The sequence below is a fragment of the Somniosus microcephalus genome, chromosome 11 (genome assembly GCF_052327205.1).
Source record: "Somniosus microcephalus isolate GS21.2 chromosome 11, FLI_Smic_1.0, whole genome shotgun sequence".
NCBI lineage: Eukaryota > Metazoa > Chordata > Chondrichthyes > Squaliformes > Somniosidae > Somniosus > Somniosus microcephalus.
Genome location: NC_140997.1, coordinates 214,303,529 through 214,323,951, shown reverse-complemented (window position 1 = coordinate 214,323,951; position 20,423 = coordinate 214,303,529). Strand labels below are relative to the sequence as shown.

Here is a 20,423-nt window from a genome sequence, read left to right as displayed (position 1 = left end):
TTGTGACTGACATCTGCGCAATGCTGCGGCAAGACCTGGAGCCCAGAGCAACAGGTCCACACTACTTGCCAGTGGCCATCAAAGTCACCACCGCACTCAACTTTTATGCCTCAGGCTCCTTCCAGGGATCAGCAGCAGACATCAGCGGCATCTCCCAGGCTGCCGCACACACATGCATCAAACAGGTAACCGATGCCCTCTTTACCATCGCGCACAATCACATCCATTTCACCAGGGATCGCGCAAGTGTGAGGGCGCGAGCACGTGGATTCGCTCAGCTGGCAGACTTTCCAAGGGTGCAGGGCGTCATTGACTGCACACATGTGGCCCTTAGGGCACCCCACCGCAATCCAGGAGTTTTTGTCAACCGCAAGGGCTTCCACTCCCTTAACGTTCAGCTGGTGTGTGACCACAAGGAGGTGATTTTGCATGTTTGTGCCAGGTTCCCTGGCAGCTGCCATGACTCCTTCATACTGCGCCAGTCTACTGTGCCTCCGCTATTCAGTCCGCCAAACGAACTTCAAGGATGGCTACTTGGAGACAAGGGATATCCCCTGCGCTCTTGGCTAATGACGCCGTTGAGGAGACCAGCCAGCGAAGCTGAGGAGCGCTACAACTCCAGCCACATTACCACCAGATGCATTATCAAGCAAATCATCGGATTGCTGAAGATGCGCTTCAGATGCCTCAATAGATCAGGTGGAGCCCTACAGTACTCATCAACCAGGGTCTCCAAAATCGTTGTGGTATGCTGTGTGCTTCACAACATGGCACAGCGTCGTGGCTTGCTGATTCCGCAGGACCAAGAGGCTCCTCACAGAGCTGCCTCGGATGAGGATGATGCGGAGGAGGAGGAGGAGGACAGAAACGAGCATCCTGCAGAGGCCCGCCAACCAGCGGCACCAGTGCGCGAGAACATTGCTGGGTGGAATGCAAGGAACGCACTCATCCTGGGCAGATTTGCGTAGCCTGGAACATCAAACACTGCAGCCTCACTGCTTCTGAATTGACCATGGACAGTGGCCCATGCCTGCACTTTCCAACAACTTTGACCAGCTTGCAGTCATCTGCAAGTTATCCTAAGGCCTCTATGTGACATCCCCATTCGCCAAATGACAGACGCCATAACTGCAGCAGCTGGCACCAGATTTTTTATGTACAGGAAAATGATGGCATTAAAACTATTTACAAGACTGGATGGTGGAATAGTTATGTGAATGTGAGCATAGAGAGAGACGGAATGGGTAAGGCTGCATGGATGTGACTGTGAAGTGGGATGTGGAAGAAGAGATTGCTGAAGCTGAGTGCTGTTGGGGAAAGGCAATGGGGATCAGGTTGAGGGTGATGGAAACTTCATACTTGCTTTCCCTGTGCAGTGGAGGTCATGGAAGCGCTTCCTGCATTGCAGCCAGGTGCGACGGGTGACACCCAGAGAGTTTACCTCTGCTGCCACCTCCATCCAGGCAGCCGTGGAGTCTTTGGGAGGCCTCTTCCTCCCTGAGCGAGGGTAGGGGACCTCCCTGTGGGCCCTTACCCCATCCACCAAGGTCTGCAATGACGTCTCGTTGAATTTGCCCGCAGCTCGGCCTCTGCCGCTGGCAGCAGCTGGTGCAGGCTTCTCTGCCATTATGCAAGAGTGGTTGAGAAGCCTGCAGAGGTGGAGAAGCTTGCTGGACACTTTGAAAGCACCACGAATGATGACATCATATTGTGGGGCTTTCTGACACGAATTGGACAATTAGCAAGGCTGCCCACATGCTGGGAATTAATTGGCCACTTGAGGGAAAATTGCGTGGAGCTGGCTGACACATTTTTTTGTGTGTCAGAAACCCCACATTCGGGGAAACCCGACCATTTCCCACACAAGCCAAAAATCGGGCCCCAAGATTGCGAACAGTGTGGTTCAGCATCAGACAGATGTTAGGGAGAGGGATGGAGTCAGTGGCTAGGGAACGGAGTTTGTGGCGGGGACCGAAAACAATGGCTTCCCAATATTTAATTGGAGAAAATTTCTGCTCATCCAGAACTGGATGTCGGACAAGCAGTCTGACAATTGAGAGACCATGGAGGGGTCGAGAGAAGTGTTAGTGGGGTAGAGCTGGGTGCCGTCAGCGTACATGTGGAAACTGACGCTGTGTTTTCGGATGATGTCGCCAAGGGGCAGCATGTAGATGAAAAATAGGAGGGGGCCAAGGATAGACCCTTGAGGGACACCAGAGGTAACGGTGCGGGAGCGGGAAGAGAAGCCATTGCAGGTGATTCTCTGGCTACGATTGGATAGATAAGAATGGAACCAGGCGAGTGCAGTCCCACTCTGCTGGACAAAGGTGGAGAGGTGTTGGTGGAGGATGGAGTGATCAACCGTGTCAAATGCTGCAGACAAGTCAAGAAGGACAAGGAGGATAGTTTACCTTTATCACAGTCACAAAGGATGTAATTTGATGAGAGCCGTTTCAGTACTGTGGCGGGGGGGGAACCCGAGTGGAGGGATTCAAACATGGAGTTGCGGGAAAGATGGGCACGGATTTGGGAGGCGACAACACATTCAAGGACTTGGGAGAAGAACGGGAGGTTGGAGATGGGGCGGTAGTTTGCAAGGACGGAGGGGTCAAGGGTTGGGTTTTTGAGGAGAGGGGTGATGACAGCAGATTTGCGGGAGAGGGGGACAGTATCTGAGGAAAGAGAACCGTTAACAATGTCAGCTACCATGGAAGCCAGAAAAGGAAGTTGGGTAGTTAGCAGTTTGGTGGGAATAGGGGCGAGGGAGCAGGAAGTGGGTCAAGATGAGTGCAGGGAGGTAATAAGGAAGTTTAGCCCGGTGGGTTAGGGGAAGGCAGAGGCTGCTGTATGGATGGTCTCAATCTTAGAGACAAAGAAGTCCATGAGCTCCTCTCATTTATTGTCAGAGGTGAGGGTGGAGGAGACAGTGGAGAGGGTTTAGGGGAAAGGGGTTTAAGATAGGGTCAACAATTAGAGGGGGCTGGAGAACAATACAGACAGAGTCAGAGTTAGCCACACTCTCAGCTTCTACAGAGCAGATTTGAGATTGGAAGGGATCTAGAGAACTGTAAGGTATACACTAAAGACAGGGTCAAGAACAGACACACTGCAAAACAAGTAAAGAATAGGGTTGGGAAAACACAGTAAAATGTTACGATAGGATCAGAGCCTTTTCTTGCTTTATGTCTCCACTCAATCCTGAGAGTTCAGTCTTACATTGCTTTTCCACTTATACATGGCTATCAGTTTTCAGCTTCCTCTCAAATTGTGCAAGCTTGTCCTGTTCTGTGTTCTAGTACTTATCTTTCATCTGAATTTCAAAAGCCATTAACTTCTATTTAACTGTACTATATAGATTGAATGTTGTGGACTATCTGCCCCCTGGTTTATATTAAAAATTGAGATGACAATCCTAGCATTTACATTCTATCCTTATTTTCCTTTTCAATTATAAATTCCTATGTCCACATTTATAATGCAAACTGCCTATGTAAACTTGCCATGCTGTAATGACCCTCCGGCCAGTGGTGGCGCTGGAGCCTCCATTGGCAGCAGTGTGTAACTATGGGGTGCCAAGTTTAGGCAGTTTCCATTATAAATGTGGATATAGGAATTTATAATGAAAAAAGTTGGCAAGAAATGTACACATAAGATTTTGTATGTATATATTTGTCTTATCAAGTCTGAAATATCTCAAAGCGATTCACACAATGAATTATTTGGAGTGCAATGGCTATTGTTATGTAAGCACCACGTGGCAGTCATTCTATATCAGCAATGTCCTATGAACAGCAATAAAATGACCAGTAAATCTGCTTTTTTTGGTTATCTTTGTTGAGGAAAGTATGTTGACCAGGACACCGGGAAAACTCCCTGCTCTTCTTCAATCGGCACCATGGCAATTTTAATGCCCACGTGAGCAGATAGACGGAACCTCAGTTGAACAGCTCATCCATAGCATGACACTTGCAATAAAGCAGTGCTCCTCAGTACTGCACTAGAGTGCCAGGCATACATTGTGTGCTCAAGTCCTGGTGTGGGACTCAAGCCTAGAAGTGAGAGTGCCATCAACAGAGCTATGCTCATTTTTGACATAAATGTTTGAAATATATACTGAATATTTTTAAACTGCCAGTCCTCATGTTGAGACTAAGGATTGCAAAATGCCTGTCCTTACCTTTAAGTATCTCTTTCTTGACAGTAATTGTGACAATCACAATTATAGCCAGTATTAGAAGTAATACCAGTAATAGAGCCCATCGCGCTCTGGTGTCTGCAAACATAAACAAGCCATCAGGGAGTCTTCAATGAATTAGTAGAAATCGTTATTGATAATAGTACAGGTCACTTTACATCATGAATTTATAGTGACCTCTCCACCCCACTCATTGTGCAATAGGGTTCCCCTGGCTGGGGAGTCTAGAACCAGGGGTCACAGTCTCAGAATAAGGGGTCGGCCATTTAGGGCTGAGATGAGGAGAAATTTCTTCACTCAAAGGGTGGTGAATCTTTGGAATTCGCTACCCCAGAGGGTTGTGGAGGCTCAGTCGTTGAGTATATTCAAGACAGGGATCGATAGATTTTTGAATATTAAGGGAATCAAGGGATATAGGGATAGTGCAGGAAAGTGGTGATGAGGTAGAAGATCAGCCATGATCTTATTGAATGGTGGAGCAGGCTCGAGGGGCCAAATGGCCTACTCCTGCTCCTATTTCTTATGTTCTTATGTTAACACAGTCAAATTGATAAAGGTTGAAGGCACTAACTAGGGTTACTATAACCTACAAAGATAATTATACCTCCACATAGAGGCTGTGGCACAGATCAGGCAGAGAAGTTTAGAAATGAAAGTAGTACCTCTGATGGCTTGGTGGGTAAATGCATTGCATAGAGCAACACTGAATATGCAATGATAGGTTTGATCCCCAGTTTATGCTACATCAGAGGTCAGCAACAATGCACCAGAGTTAGCATCAGCGCCAATTCAAGGTTCCTGCTCCTGATTTCTATCTAATGAAACTTGCTGCAAAGTATACATGTGTGAACAGCAACTGAGAACAGGACTGGCCTTGACTGCGAGGCTCTTCATGGGTAAATAGCCTCTGGACACCACCTACACTCACACATTGAGATTGGCTTCAAAAGGAAGATACCAGAGGACGGTTGGAGCCCATGGAATTGCATTCAGCAGCTCTAGTGCTTCAGCAGAAGAGAAGAAAAAAAATGGGAGAAACTTTGGGGCAAAAGATTATCTCGGCTAAGTTAGCTGGGAGAAATTTGGAAGAGGAAGGGGAAATATTTCCTTAATTTGCATGGCCAAATCTGTTTACTGCCATACTTCATTTAATATACCCTTCTCTGGCCCTAAATGCATACCAGGAGACACACAGAGCTCTTTTACCTTGAAGTCTCGGTCATGCAAGAATGCCGTGTGTGTCACTCCCCCTCATTTATGCCCACAAAGCGCAGATGTTCTCAATGTAGACTGACTGAACCTGATCCCAACATCTGTGTGCATGCATGACTGGCTGTGACCGTTTGGCCAATGCACATGCACAAAATGCTGCCTTCAGTAAAAATAGCCGGATTTACGTCTAATGCAATAAAATCTCATTAGGTTATTAATGAATTATACGATACTTACACATATCAAAGGGACAGACGATGATTCGAGTTGAGAAGTTCACATCTGATCGCCAGACCTGAAAGATACAAACTGTATTAGATCAGCTAGCCATGTGTTGACAAAGGTTACCTTGGCAAACCATTCTCTACCACTCGTCCTTTGGACGAGGCGTTAAACCAAGGCCTGGCCTGCTCAAAGAAGAGCAGAAAGATCCCTGGTGGCCAAAAATACTCCATCAACTGACATCGCCAAAAGAAACCAGACTATCTGGTCATTCATTCATGCTGTTTGTAGAACCTTGCTGTGTGCAAAACTGGCTGCCCCATATACCTAACTAACAACAGTGACTGCACTTCAAAAGTAATCCATTGTTTGTAAAATGCTTTGGGACATCCTGAGGCTATGATGAGGTGCTATATAAATATAGGTTCTTTCTATACTGGAAAGATTGGATAGGCTGGGGTTTGTTTTCTTTGGAACAGAGGAGGCTGAGGGGAGACCTTATTGAGGTGTATAAAATTATGAGGGGCCTAGATAGAGTGGACAGGAAGGACCTATTTCCCTTAGCAGAGACGTCAACAAGCAGGGGGCATAGATTTAAAGTAATTGGTCGGAGGTTTAGAGGAGATTTGAGGGGAAATTTCTTCACCCAGAGGGTGGTGGGGGTCTGGAACTCACTGCCTGAAAGGGTGGTCGAGGCAGAAACCCTCACCACATTTTTAAAAGTGCTTGGATGTGCACTTGAAGTGCTGTAACCTACAGGGCTACAGACCAAGAGCTGGAAAGTTGGAGTAGGCTGGATAGCTCTTTGTTGGCTGGCTCGGACACGATGGGCCGAAATGGCCTCCTTCCCTGCTGTAAATTTCTATTATTCTATATACTGGAGTAGCTACAGTCGTGGCCCATCAACCTTGTATTTTAATCCAGAAACAATTGTAGTTTTGTTTGTTTAACAATATTTTAGTATTATCATTCAGATCAGATTGCGAAGTTTTAAAGGACAGCGCCACCTTATTTAAAAATGTTAAGTTTCAGTAGTTTATCCTCATTAGCCTTGGCTCAGTGGTAACACTCTCATCTCTGAGTCAGAAGGTGCTGGGTTTAAATCTCACTCTAGAGAGCACATAATCCCGGCTGAAACTGCAGTGCAGTACTGAGGTAGTTGGTTAGTTCCTTCCTCTCTCACTCCCTCCCTCCCTCCCCTTTCTAGGTTGTGGCATTTTACCTTCTTTGCACTCAGTGGTTGCATGTGGTCAAATTTCCAAGCAAGATATTGTTACAAAATATTGTTGCACTTAAGTGGCGCCATTGACTTTCCTACAAAAGGGCGTGATCTTCAGTAATGTCTGCTGACTTCATTGTGCAAGGAAAGCGGCAAAATATGACACAACAGTGATGTTGCAAGTTAGATTTATCTCAGTTCCGACCTAGGGCAGGGTTAAGAAACCGATCAATTTTTAAACATATGCAATTTCCTTTCTCTGTTGCCTGGAATGATAATGCCATAGAGGTGCTGACTCTATGTTGCCTCTGAAAGGATAGGAGAGATGTGTTAAGTCTGTGTGTTTTAGTTGTAATTACTAACACAGACTACAAGATTAAAGTTCAAAAGGTCTTTACTGGTTGGAGGTCAGGACTATACTAAATACAATATTACTACACAGTGCTTATATACCGGTGGTCACCACCGGTATTACGTATACAGCAGCCAGAGAAAGTAGTACATCTCTTAAGGTGGAACAGGCTTAAGTTCTCTTAAGGTGGAACAGGTTACATACACCACAAGATGATATAGAGGATGATTGGTAGAAACAATCCTAATAGGAGAATATACAGTTTCAGCAGCTTGTATAAATGCAAGTTCTTTCTTTCTTGTATTCGGATAAGAAACAGTGCTAACGTTCACCTTATCAGACTGTATCAGAAATACCCAGACCTAACAAATATCAGGAAATAGACATTAAAAACAAATCTCTCTTTGCTCATGTCGATAGCAGAGGATTTGTGCATCATAATCACAATTTCCAGGCACAAGCAAACCATTTATTGAAATTCATTCTGATGTTTGGGAGAGTATTAGATTGAAGAGGTTAATTGCAGGAGTTAAATTCACATGACAAAAACTCAGGACTTTCACTGTAATAACTAAATCTCCAGTGTAAGGCAGTTCCAGGAAGGCTGCACTACCTGGATCCTTTCAAGTTGCTTACCCAATAAACAAACGGGAACTGTATTTTCTGTAGTGCAGACTTTATCTGTCAATACAGATTAAAAGGTGACTTTAACAGTAGTCTCATTTCAGATAAGCATTTTTGTTCCTTTCCTATCTTCTGAAGGTGCTGGGGTGCGGTTCCTCGGACACCAGCAGGTACGTCGCACAAGTGGTCATTCCTCTTGAGTGAGCCTTTCAATGGCCATTGGGGTGCAAAGCATCACAGACAAGACCATTCCTGTCCTCACTTGACTTCCGAACACTAGCAGTAGCTAGCGATGAAAACCAAGAACACCAGCTGATTTTTCTCCCCCCTCCCCCACCCCCATTCTTCCCTAACCCAAAGTTGCTGATGCCAACTGTAGTGCCCCAACCATCTAACTCATCACAGAATAGGAATCAAATCAAGGGACCTTCCTGGTCTATATGATTCAATTCTAAACCAGGCATCCACTAAGCCACTTTTAGAACTTTTCTGGTCAGTTTTAAGAGAACTTTAGATGAACAAAGACACTAACCTGAAAGCAGTCCTGTGAACCAAGGTTCAATTGCTTCATCTGCCGTTTAGTCTTTATTAAACGCGGAAGAGAACTGAGATTAGTAATAGCCACAAAGACAAATTATATTGCAAAAATTATCTAATTTTTCACACTTGAAAGAACCCATCCTAGAGAGTCCAGGCTGGATTTAAACTCAGATCACAGACTGTTCAGAAATGGATTGAAAATACATTTTCCTTTCCCACCAACAAAAGAGAACACCAATCAGAACCAAAATATACATGGTGACACGTTCTCATGACATCAGTGACTGAGGCTCTTTGGCTTTGTACACATCACATTCCAGTAAAACTCTTGAGCAGTGCTTGCTTCACATGGTGTTTGGCCAGTCTTGTTTCAGCAAGTGCCTGTGGAACATGTCTCAGGTTGCAATGCAGGGTTATGTCTATCTAACGATCAATGTGGAGAAAAAGACATTGTTATAAATCTCATCATCATCAAGAAACTACTCATGAAATAACGCTGGACGGCCAGCTGGTGGCGCCGTCCAAGGAGTATAATTACTCGGGCGTGGGCCCAGCTTTCCAGGGACATTTTGTAAGACAGGAACTAGTGAAGTACAACTAGACCTCCATGTTCTGAAACAAGTTGATTAAAGCCTTGCTTTATACTCAAACCAAGTGTGTAGTGAGTTTTATTACGTCAATTTAATCAACTAGTTTCAGAACATGGAGGTCTAGTTGTACTTCACTAGTTACTGTCTTACAAAATGTCCCTGGCAAGCTGGGTCCACGCCTGAGTATTTATACTCCTTAGACGGCGCCACCAGCTGGCCATCTAGCGTTATTTCATGAGTAGTTTCTTGATGATGAGATTTATAACAGACATGCCACAGACCCTAAGCAAAGGAACAAAGAAAAACATGGCAGAATCCACTAGCTTAGTGTGAGATACTGGAAGAGAATCACTCATCCATGAATCTCCACACAAAATTATTGGCTTTGCTTGTGTGCCTGTCTGGCCTAGCAAATCACTCTTGATTGGTGTGCCCTCTCAGGGTAAGGGTTCAGCTTATAACAGTCTGTGTCCATTTACTGTCTGGTAACACGGATAGGTTCCTGAAGTGTGGGTCCCCTTAGTTGCCTAACAACCATGAAGTTCTCAACCATCTATTCTCCCAGTCTCCGATAATCATTGTTGGCCTAAGCACTCTCTTTTCTGTTAGTCCCCTATAATGTAACCAGCGCCTTGCTTTCATTGACACCATCGGTTTTACAGAGACAGACTCAAACAAACTCATTTGAACAGTAATTGACTTTTCAGCTTACGGAAAATTAAATGCAGGATGGAGTTGTCCATTGCCAATTTAGCTTACCTCCTTTACGTTATGCCAGAAATGCTTACACTTGTCTCCTTTCAGAGTACAGATCGAGAAGTTCATTTCATTCACTGTATGAAATATAGTCACGGTGACATTGCTCTGCATCAGTTTCCACTCCACTTTCCATAGGGGTGAGACATCTAAAAACATTCAGTGAAAACAGCAACAATCATACTAATCAGTCTACAATTGTAACTACACCTAAATGTACAGCAATCCCTCTTTCGTGACAGTTACTGAGCCCGGACAGATATAGGAAAGTCAGGAGTAAACCTTTGCTCCAATCGCAAGATTATGTGACTCCTTTACAGCCTTCCTTATCTTAATGTTATCTCACCATAAAGAAGATGAAGTTATAGAAACAGGCGGAGATCTCTGAAGACCTGTTTCTTAATTGCGCAACATCAAAACATAAAACAGTGTCCAATATAAACTGCTGGGAAATAGAGGAATGCTACAGCACCACATTGGAAATTATTACAGTATCTATGTTTTTTATCTAATTATATTACCCTTTCACATAGTATTACATAGTATTTACAGGACAGAAACAGACCATTTGGCCCAACACGGTTAAGCTCCACACGAGCCTCCTCCCACCTTACCTCATCTCATCCTGTCAACATAATCTTCTGTTTCTTTCTCCTTCATGTACTTATCTAGTTTCCCCTTTTAATTTTTGTAAGATTTGTGTCCAGGCGCATCGTGTGCGGAAAGATAAATGCCTCCGTGGTCAGAGAAAACCAGATTGGTGTCCTGAATTGTGGCATGTTGGAGAGGTGATCAAAGAGAACCTCCCAGTTCTCCCAACGCTGCCATTCTGCCCAACTGTCCACCTGCCCCAGTACTTTCTTACCCACCTCTTCTCTCTGAGCAATCACTCTGGCTCCTCTACTGTTCACTTCTCCCCACTCACAGTTCACCTGCTGTTTCTCTCTGTCTGCCCACCTGTTATATCCACTTCCTGCCTGCTTCTACCTTTGCCTGCATTCTCGCTAGCCACTTCTCTTTTTTGCTCATGCACTCTTTCCTTCTCCACTTGTTCTCCTCTCTCATCGTTCTCTGTCTGACCATCACTTCCTTCTCCCAGTGCATTTTCTCCGTCTAGTATTCCCATTCTCCCAGTGCTCTCTCGTCACCTCTTCTACTCTTCCAGCCCTCTCCCTGTCCACTTCTAACCACATCACACTCATGTTCAAGTTTATCTCCTGTGCTCTCTTCAGCTATATTGTCATTTCCTCCCCTTCCCATCTGCGTGCTTTATCAGTGTCTCTCCGCCTCTCTCCTCAGTTTCCCACATCGGCAGTGGGAGGAATCTGAATCTAGATTGATATTAAAAAGAACCAATATTGGAACCACAAAAATAAAAAGCAAGAATAATGGAAAGTAAAGTAGAAATCAAGTAAAACAAAGGAAAATAATTCAAAAGAAAACAACCATTAATAAAAGCACTAAAAGTAAAAATTAAGAAGTGATGAAGAAGGAAACGACAAATAAAGACAAAAGCCAACAATCAAAAAATAGAAAGGCAAAAAGCAATTTTAAAATAATTAATTTGGTGCAAAATCAAACTGACAATGAAAATATCTAAGGGGCAACAGAGTTCAAGAATCACAGTTCACTGTTCGGAGTCTCATCTATTGAGTACTATTGAAGCAGCACACCTAAAACCCCAGCCAAGATCATGTACTACCCCTTCCTTGTAAATCCAAACCTTTAATGAGAAGTGCCATAAAGAGCATCAGAAAACATTGCAGTCTATCAATGAAAAACTATGAGCAGGTAAATTCTACTCACCAGCATCAAAAGGGCAACTAAAATTGACGTGATCTCCAGTGGTAATCTAAGCAAAGAAGTAAAACAGATTCAGAAAGGAAAAAAAAATCACAAGATACAATTTAAAAACAGGAGACATGAGCCAAAAAAAATAAACAAAGTTTTTAATGGTCCGTGTGATTATGTATCAAGTATTTAATTGAATGATTCATTTACAATAGCCTTTGGGGATAAAAAAAGAGCTGGTACACCATGTAACTTCCTGTTCCTCTCTCTATAGAGACCAATTTGATAAACAAACACTGGCTCAGGAGCACGTACTCAGGCAGAGATTTACTACTCAAACATTGCATAGTATTTGCTTAACAAAAATGTCTTGATGAAAGGGATGTGTTCCTCCCATAAAAGCGAACCCAACAACAAGAAAACAATGACTTGCATTTATATAGTGCATTTAATGTCGTAGTAAAATGTCCCAAGGTGCTTCACAGGAGCGCTATCAAACAAAATTTGACACCGAGCCACGTAAGGAGATATTGGCCCGGATATTCCGATCCCAATGGGTGTGTACGCGCTGTGTACCCACCCGTAGGGACATCAGAAATGCCGGTTTCAGGCATGCACTGCGCACGCGCCAGAAACCGGCATTTCCGATCTGTCAAGAAAGCTCTCGACAGATCCTCCGGCTGCACTGGAGAAGGGCCTCTGCGGGCGGATAGTTCCGCTTTTTGGAGACCCTCCGCCCGCAGAAAACCCTTACAATTCTTACACCTGGTAAGTGCAGGCGTAAGGCCTGCTTTTACCAGGATAAGAGTTGAAAAAAGTTTTTAAAAACTTTCCACTGATTTATCATTTAAAAATCCTTTAAAAAAAGGTAAGTTTATTTTTAGCCCCGTAAAAAACTTTAATTATTTTTTTCAAAAATGTAAAGTTTTCTTTAAAATAGATAATTTATTGTACTTTCAAGTCATTTTAAAAATGTGATTTAAAAAATTTTTTATTTCAAGTTTTACCTGTACTATGTTTTGGGGGTGATCTCCATTCATATATTTGACAGGTCTTCCTGTCAAATGTATGAAGGGAGATTCCCTTCTGTGATTGGCTCCCCATGGCCCACATGATCCCAGAGACGCTGCGAACTACCTGCACCTCTGAGATATGTGGGCCCTGCATACCGGCAGTTTGGAGAGGCCCAGCATCGAAATTGTGCGCGTCCCGGGAGCCCTCAGGTAAGGGCGGAGATTTTTCCAGATTGCAGTCCTCCGCCCGCGGGAGGCCTGCGATCGGAATATCTGGGCCATTAGGACAGATGACAAAAAGCTTGGTGAAAGAGGTAGGTTTTAACGAGCATCTTAAAGGAGGAGAGAGAGAGGTAAAGAGGCACAGAGATTCAGGGAGGGAATTCCAGAGCTTAGGGCCTAGGCAGCTGAAGCACCGTCATCAACAGTGGAGCGATTAAAATGGGGGATGCGCAAGAGGCCAGAATTGGAGGAGCGCAGAGATGTAGGGCTGGAGGAGGTTACAGAGATAGGGAGGGGCGAGGCCATGGAGGGATTTGAAAACAAGGGTGAGAATTTTAAAAGGTTTTGATGAGCTTAAGTTTATGAAGGGTGGAAGATGGGAGGGTGGAAGGCCATTCAGGAGAACGTTGGAATAGTCAAGTCTAGAGGCAACACAGGTATGGATGAGGGTTTCAGCAGCCGATGAGCTGAGGCAGGGGCGGAGTCAGGCCAATCCTGTTCCTACCCAATGTTTACATATGTGAACTCCCAGCAGGGAGTGAAAACCCTGGTCATTTTTTCCCTCCCTGACCCAGGTGTCTTAGTAGACTCATCACTCAAAATGTCCAACCCACTGCAAAGCAGCAATCAACAAAGCCAATAGAAGATTGAAGTCTTTAGACAAAACAGTAAAATACAGGTCATGATCACACTGTGTAGTGCTCTGGTCAGACTATGCCTTCAGTACTGCGCTCAATTCTGATCACCTGAGACACAAGGGAGACATTCAAGTTCTGCAGGCAGTGCAAGGAACAGCTATAAGGATGACCCCCAGTATTAAAGGTCTCAGATATGAGGAAAGACTGAAGAAACTTGGGTTCTTCAGCCTTGAACGGAGACATCTGAGAGGTGATTTTATGAAGGTGTACAAGATTGTAAATGAAATAGAAAAGATAAATCCCAAAAATTATTTTAAATTGCAAAAGTAAAGTAAGGTATCACTAGTTTAAACCGGTAAAGGCATATTTAGGACTGATATCAGGAACTTTTTCTTCACTCAAAGATCGATCGACACATAGACTAGATTCCCAGATAGAGTAGTGGAAGCAAAAACCCTGCCATCGTTTTGAAGCCAGTTGTATGCGGCTATGAGCAGGGGGAGCTTTGGGTCATTCTAGATGGATGAGGTAAGATGGGCCAATGGCTTTCCTCATCCACAGTGAAATTGTAAAACACCCAGTTGTTCTCACACTGCCAGAGTTCACCCGTTCACCCAGTAATCCTCTACTATTCTCCAAGACTTAAATTATAAATATATAAGGATACTCCCCTCATGGATCAGCGAGGTAAATGAGTGAATAACTGAGTCGTACAAATCAGGAAAGTTCCAGGTACGATCCTGGTTTGTGCTAAGTTAACTGTTCTTAGTCGGAATGGTGGTAGGATGACTACAATTCACCTTAGCGCTGCTGGGTCAGGGAGGGAAAAAATGACCACGGTTCTCACTCCCTGGCGTACACATATATGAACATTGGGTAGGAACAGGATTGGCCTCCTCTGTGGTGACCCTGTGATAAATTAACCAGCTGTCACTTGGGCAAGTTACTAGAGGGTGTTCTGCACCCATCGAACCAAACTCAGAAAGCAGTCAGATATATTCAGGAAAGGAAGATGGGAGGGGAAGAAAATTGATGGGAAGTAGAGAGGAAAAAAGTTATAGATACAAAATGATTTCCCCCTTAATTAATAACCTATATTTTATACTTAGAGAAATTCTTGCTCTCATGTAACTCCTTTTAAAAATCAACAGAAACAAGAACTTAAGATGAAGTTTGATATCTTTTCTTTTATTATGTTCTCCAGAAGACTTTAAAAAACATTTTTCGTTAATGACACTGTCAAGGGGATTGGCTAGGGGGAATTACGAAGACCAGCACTGCAAAGTAAAGCTCAATATTGCATGGGACCTGGAAACAAGGAAATGTTATAGCTTAGTAACTCTTGCTGTATGGTTCCCTTAATTATGCATCCGTACTTGATGGTTAAACATCTGATGATGATAGATTCTCTTCGAATGGGGATGATGGTGAGGCTCCCATCATATTACTCATGGATTAATGAAGCGTGTACAGGCAGACAGGTTACTGATCTGGTCTTGCAGCTTGTTGCTTTGAAACTTCCCCACAGCCTCATAACTATGTCACTTTGTAAAGGAAAAGCCATATTTCAGAAAAATACACCATCCTATGAATGGAATTTTTGACTTTATTAAAACATGAAAACTGGGTTTAAAAATCTAAAAGCCTCAAAGACACAGGCTGTAAACAGAATACAGGCTTCTGAGATTAGATGAAGGGTTGTTGACACAAAAGTTGTAAACACCATACAAGCTTTTGAAATGGGAATTGGTTGTTAATACGAAAACAATAGCCCTGTTGAAACAGCAGGTTGGAGGTTCCTCTATGTCTGAACATTGGAAGAAACACAATAGCAATGCCCAAGTTAAGTGTTATAAACCAACACTTCAGAAAGCATCATATAAATTTAAAAAAACATGTGCCTTTGAAAAAATGACATCAAGTAAAAGAAATACCTGCCGTAAAATAGTTTTATGTTAAACATAAAACAAGCAGACACGACGTCTGTGATATAGTATTCAATATTCAGGAAGGACAGGCAAAAAGGAAAAGGAGGTGGGGTAGCATTGCTGGTTAAACAGGAGAGTAACACAATAGTAAGGAAGGATATTAGCTCTGATGATGTGGAATCTGTATGGGTAGAGCTGAGAAATACCAAGGGGCAGAAAATGTTTGTGGGAGTTGTATACAGACCCCCAAACAGTAATGCAGAAGTTGGGGATGGCATTAAACGGGAAATTAGAGACGCGTGTAATAAGGGCACAGCCGTTATCATGGGTAACTTCAATCTACATATAGATTGGGCTAACCAAATTAGTAACAATACTGTGGAGGAGGAATTCCTAGAGTGTATACAGGATGGTTTCCTGGACCAATATGTCGAGGAACCAACTAGAGATCAGGCCATCTTAGACTGGGTATTATGTAATGAGAAAGGATTAATTAGCAATGTTGTTGTGCGAGGCCCCTTGGGGAGGAGCAATCATAATGTGATCGAATTCTTCATTAAGATGGAGAGTGAAGTAGTTGACTTAGAGACTAGGGGCCTGAATTTAAATAAAGGAAACTACGATGGTATGAGGTGTGAGTTGGCTAGGATGGATTGGGGAACGTTAAAGGGTTGACGGTGGATAGGCACTGGCAAACATTTAAAGATCACATGGATGAACTATAGAATTTGTTCATCCCTGTTTGGCATAAAAATAAAACAAAGAAGGTGACTCAACCGTGGCTAACAAGGGAAATTAGGAATAGCATAAGATCTAAGGAGAGGGCATATAAATTGGCCAGAAACAGCAGCAAACTTAAGGATTGGGAGCAGTTTAGGATTCAGCAAAGGAGGACAAAGGGATTAATTAAGAGGGGGAAAGTAGAATGAGAGTAAGCTTGCAGGGAACATAAAAACTGACTGTAAAAGCTTCTATAGATATGTGAAGAGAAAAAGATTGGTGAAGTCAAGCGTAGGTCCCTTGCAGTCAGAGTCAGGGGAATTTATAATGGGGAACAAAGAAATGGCCGAACAATTAAATACATACTTTGGTTCTGTCTTCACAAAGGAGGACACAAATAACCTTCCAGAGATGTCGGGGAACATAGGGTCTAATGAGAGGGAGGAATTGAGTGAAATCAGTATTAGTAGGGAAATGGTGTTAGGGAAAATGATGGCATTGAAAGCTGATAAATCACCAGGGCCTGATAATCTACATCCTAGGGTACTTAAGGAAGTGGCCCTAGAAATAGTAGATGCATTACTGGTCATCTTCCTAAATTCTGTAGATTCTGGAATAGTTCCCATGGATTGGAGGGTAACCAATATAACCCCACTATTTAAAAAAGGTGGTAGAGAGAAAACGGGGAATTATAGACCGGTAAGCCTGACATCGGTAGTGGGGAAAATGCTAGAGTCCATTATAAAAGATGTAATAGCAGAGCACTTGGAAAACAGTGACAGGATCGGACAAAGTAAACATGGCTTTACAAAAGGTAAATCCTGCTTGACTAATCTACTGGAATTTTTTTGAGGATGTAATTGGTAGAATAGATAAGGGAGAACCAGTGGATGTGGTGTATTTGGACTTTCAGAAGGCTTTCAATAAGTTCCCGCATAAGAGACTGGCGTGCAAAGTTAAAGCACATGGGATTGGGGGTAAGGTACTGACTTGGATAGGGAACTGGTTGGCAGACAGGAAGCAAAGAGTTGGAATAAACGGGTCTTTTTCCGAGTGGCAGGCAGTGACTAGTGGGGCACCGCAGGGATCGGTGCTTGGACCCCAGCTATTCACAATATATATTAATGATCTAGACGAGGGAACTAGATGTAGTATCTCCAAGTTTGCAGACGACACAAAGCTGGGTGGGCGTGTGTGCTGTGAGGAGGATGCAGAGAAACTCCAGTGTGATTTGGACAGGTTGGGTGATTGGGCAGATGCATGGCAGATGCAGTATAATGTGGATAATGCGAGGTTATCCACTTTGGTGGCAAAAACAGGAAGGCAGATTATTATCTGAACGGCAATAGATTGGGAGAAGGGGAAATGCCACGAGATCTGGGTGTCCTTGTGCACCAGTCGCTGAAGGTAAGCATGCAGGTGCAGCAGATGGTTAAGAAGGCAAATGGTATGTTGACCTTCATAGCGAGAGGATTCGAGTACAGGAACAAGGATGTCTTGCTGCAGTTGTACAGGGCCTTGGTGAGACCACACCTTGAGTATTGTGTGCAGTTTTGGTCGCTTATCTGAGGAAGGATGTTCTTGCCATGGAGGGAGTGCAGCGAAGATTCACCAGACTGATACCTGGGATGGCAGGAATTATGTAGGACGAGAGATTGGGTCAATTAGGCTTATATTCGCTAGAGTTTAGAAGAATGAGAGGGGATCTCATTGAACCTTATAAAATTCTAACAGGACTAGACAGACTAGATGCAGGAAGTATGTTCCTGATGGTCGGGGAGTCCAGAACCAGGGGTCACAGTCTAAGGATAAGGGGTAAGCCATTTAGGACAGAGATGAGGAATTTCTTCACCCAGAGAGTGGTGAACCTGTGGAATTCTCTACCACAGAAGGCAGTAGAGGCCAATTCATTAAATATATTCAAGAAGGAGTTAGATATATTTCTTAAGGCTAAAGGGATCAAGGGGTATGGGGAGAGGGCAGGGACAGGGTACTGAATTTGGATGATCAGCCATGATCTCATTAAATGGCGGAACAGGCTCGAGGGGCCGAATGGCCTACTCCTGCTCCTATCTTCTATGTTTCTATAACCATTGAAGTAGCTAAGAAATGCATAGAACACTCGGTTGAAGTGTTTTCAATTTACATGTTGTAAACGATACCTACAGAAGGCTTTGAAAATATTACATCAATAGATGCAGCAAGCAATCACATTGTTTATGTGTTGAACTTGGAACACCACGGAGACAGGAGTCTGTAATACAACCAATTAAGGTGTTCTAAATGTAAAAAAGATACAAACCAGAGACTTTGATAAGAATGGCATCAATGAGATAAATCTGTTATAACCATTTTTTATGATAAGTTTTTGAACACCTATACAGCAGACAGGATTCTGAAAGTTAACAGCTGAATTGACAGTAAGAGTAGAAAGAAGTCAACAGAAAGAATGACTAGAGATAATTAGCTTACATCAGCAGAAAACTTCAAAGAATATACCACCGCAAAAAGGGTATAAAATATGGAACTTTCAGATAGAAAGTCAGAAGTCGCTGGAAGGGCAAGCGATTCTCAACTTCAGAGGCAGGCTCTGTAAGTTTTTAACTCTGAGTCTCGGGGATCAAAAGGTACTCTTTTTTGATTTTGGTGGATATTCTGGATTAGAAATAAGACTTAGAAATGTAAAAATGTAACAATGTTAAGATTTGAGAATAAGGATCTCTGAGAATAAGAAATGTAAGCTATTTGTATTTTGAACTGTTAAAGTTGCAATTGAATCACCAGCTGTTAACTACAAGTCGGTTCTTTAATAAATCTATATATTTTCAGAATTGTCTCAAATAATATTTCTGTATCAAACTCGCAAACTCAATCTCTGTACACTCTTTGGTGAGGAGTTACAGAATTCTGGGGGAGTATTCCGGACCCTCATAATATCCGGAAGGTTACAGTCTAGTTAAACTTATTAAAAGTGCTATCTGGAAGACGGTAACATCTTCAAGTCGTTCCTTTCCTTTACAGAGAGATAGCCTGGACCTTTAGACCCAATTAAGCATCTTATAGAATTCGGCTATCTCTAACTTTAGTAGAAGGTGAATGTCTGGGGAATATGCCTGATCCGGGGTAGCCTGAAAAGGGCTAGGACTAGTAATTATCCCTTCAACTTAAACACATCAACTCCATATCAACTGATGGCAATGTACAATTTGAAATGTATCTCTATCTATTTGTAATTCCTTTGTTAGACACGGTGATGTCTGTAGATACTTTACCTTTATGCAGAGGGAGGGGTGCGGATCCACGCTTTTGAATTCACTCAATTTCTGGTTGGAAGAGAAAATGGACAGACTGAGAATAATGTCACTCTTTTGACAGACATTTAAAGATCCATTGTTCAAGCTTAGATTTGAGTGTGATTATTTTTACTCATTCAGCAACCAATATTCTGACCAGTACCAATATTAGCACTGATTATGACAGCACCACTGATTACCAATACATTAGCAGCACCAACACAGATACCAGCATCAGCACCAATAGAGATATCAATGGATCCTCTCTCTAATCCTAGCATTCCCTCAGTTCTGAATTTACTATGGTTTGATCCCAATTATTTCTGGGATCCGTCCGTACATTGCCCTCCACAAGAAGGTAAAAAGAGCAACCAGAAAATATATGATCAGTGATCAAGTTGCTTCTATGGTATCCGCAGTGGCAGCAATGAGATATTACAAAATTTTAGGGTTGTCACAACCAAATATATTGGCCCAGAAATTCGGGTCTCCACGGGTGAGTACGCACGGGGTACTCACCCGTAAGCCCAATGGAAGTGCCGGTTTCGTGCATGCACTGCGCATGCGTGGGAAACCGGCACTTCCGTTCCCCTGAAAGAAGGGGTTCAGAATTGGAACGCGTGTGCGGGAGAGGCAGCGCGTGCGCATCGAACTTACGTTTTTTTTGCAGGTTTTCCCGGGAAGGTAAGTCTCCAGAAGTTAGACATGTAAAAAGCAGTCGCAAGGTCTGCTTTTTACAAGGTAAGTGGTGAATTAATTAAAATTAAAACATTTTTTCCACAGGTTTATTATTTTTAAATACTTGAAAGAAAGGTAAGTTTATTTTTAGCCCCGTTAGAAAATGTAATTAATTTTTCAAAAATTTAAATTAATGTTTAAAATAGTTATTTCATGTAATTTATAGTTTATTTTAAAAATGTGAATTAAAAAAAATTATTTGAGGTTTTAATGATGTTTTGGGGCTTATAGTATTTATAGGTTTGACAGCCCTTCCTGTCAAACTTATGAATGAAGCATTCCCTGCTACCATTGGCTCTTCATGGCCCAAGTGATCCCAGGGGACGCATCGAACTAACTGCGCCCCTGGGATACGCAAGCACTGCGCGCC

At 43.0% G+C, this 20,423-nt stretch overlaps 1 protein-coding gene across 2 annotated transcripts in view; it reads right to left on the bottom strand.

Moving 5' to 3' along the window:
• LOC147111218 (interleukin-17 receptor C-like) overlaps window positions 1-20,423 on the bottom strand; it is a 100,505-nt gene that overhangs the window by 11,073 nt on the left and 69,009 nt on the right. For both annotated transcript variants that reach the window (XM_086001890.1, XM_086001891.1), the window contains exons 12-17: window positions 19,295-19,345; window positions 11,517-11,562; window positions 9,714-9,859; window positions 8,357-8,407; window positions 5,645-5,702; window positions 4,178-4,273 (exon numbers count right to left, since the gene is read on the bottom strand). In XM_086001890.1, coding sequence (XP_085858016.1) covers window positions 4,178-4,273; window positions 5,645-5,702; window positions 8,357-8,407; window positions 9,714-9,859; window positions 11,517-11,562; window positions 19,295-19,345 — 448 coding nt within the window. The remainder of the gene's footprint in view (window positions 1-4,177; window positions 4,274-5,644; window positions 5,703-8,356; window positions 8,408-9,713; window positions 9,860-11,516; window positions 11,563-19,294; window positions 19,346-20,423) is intronic.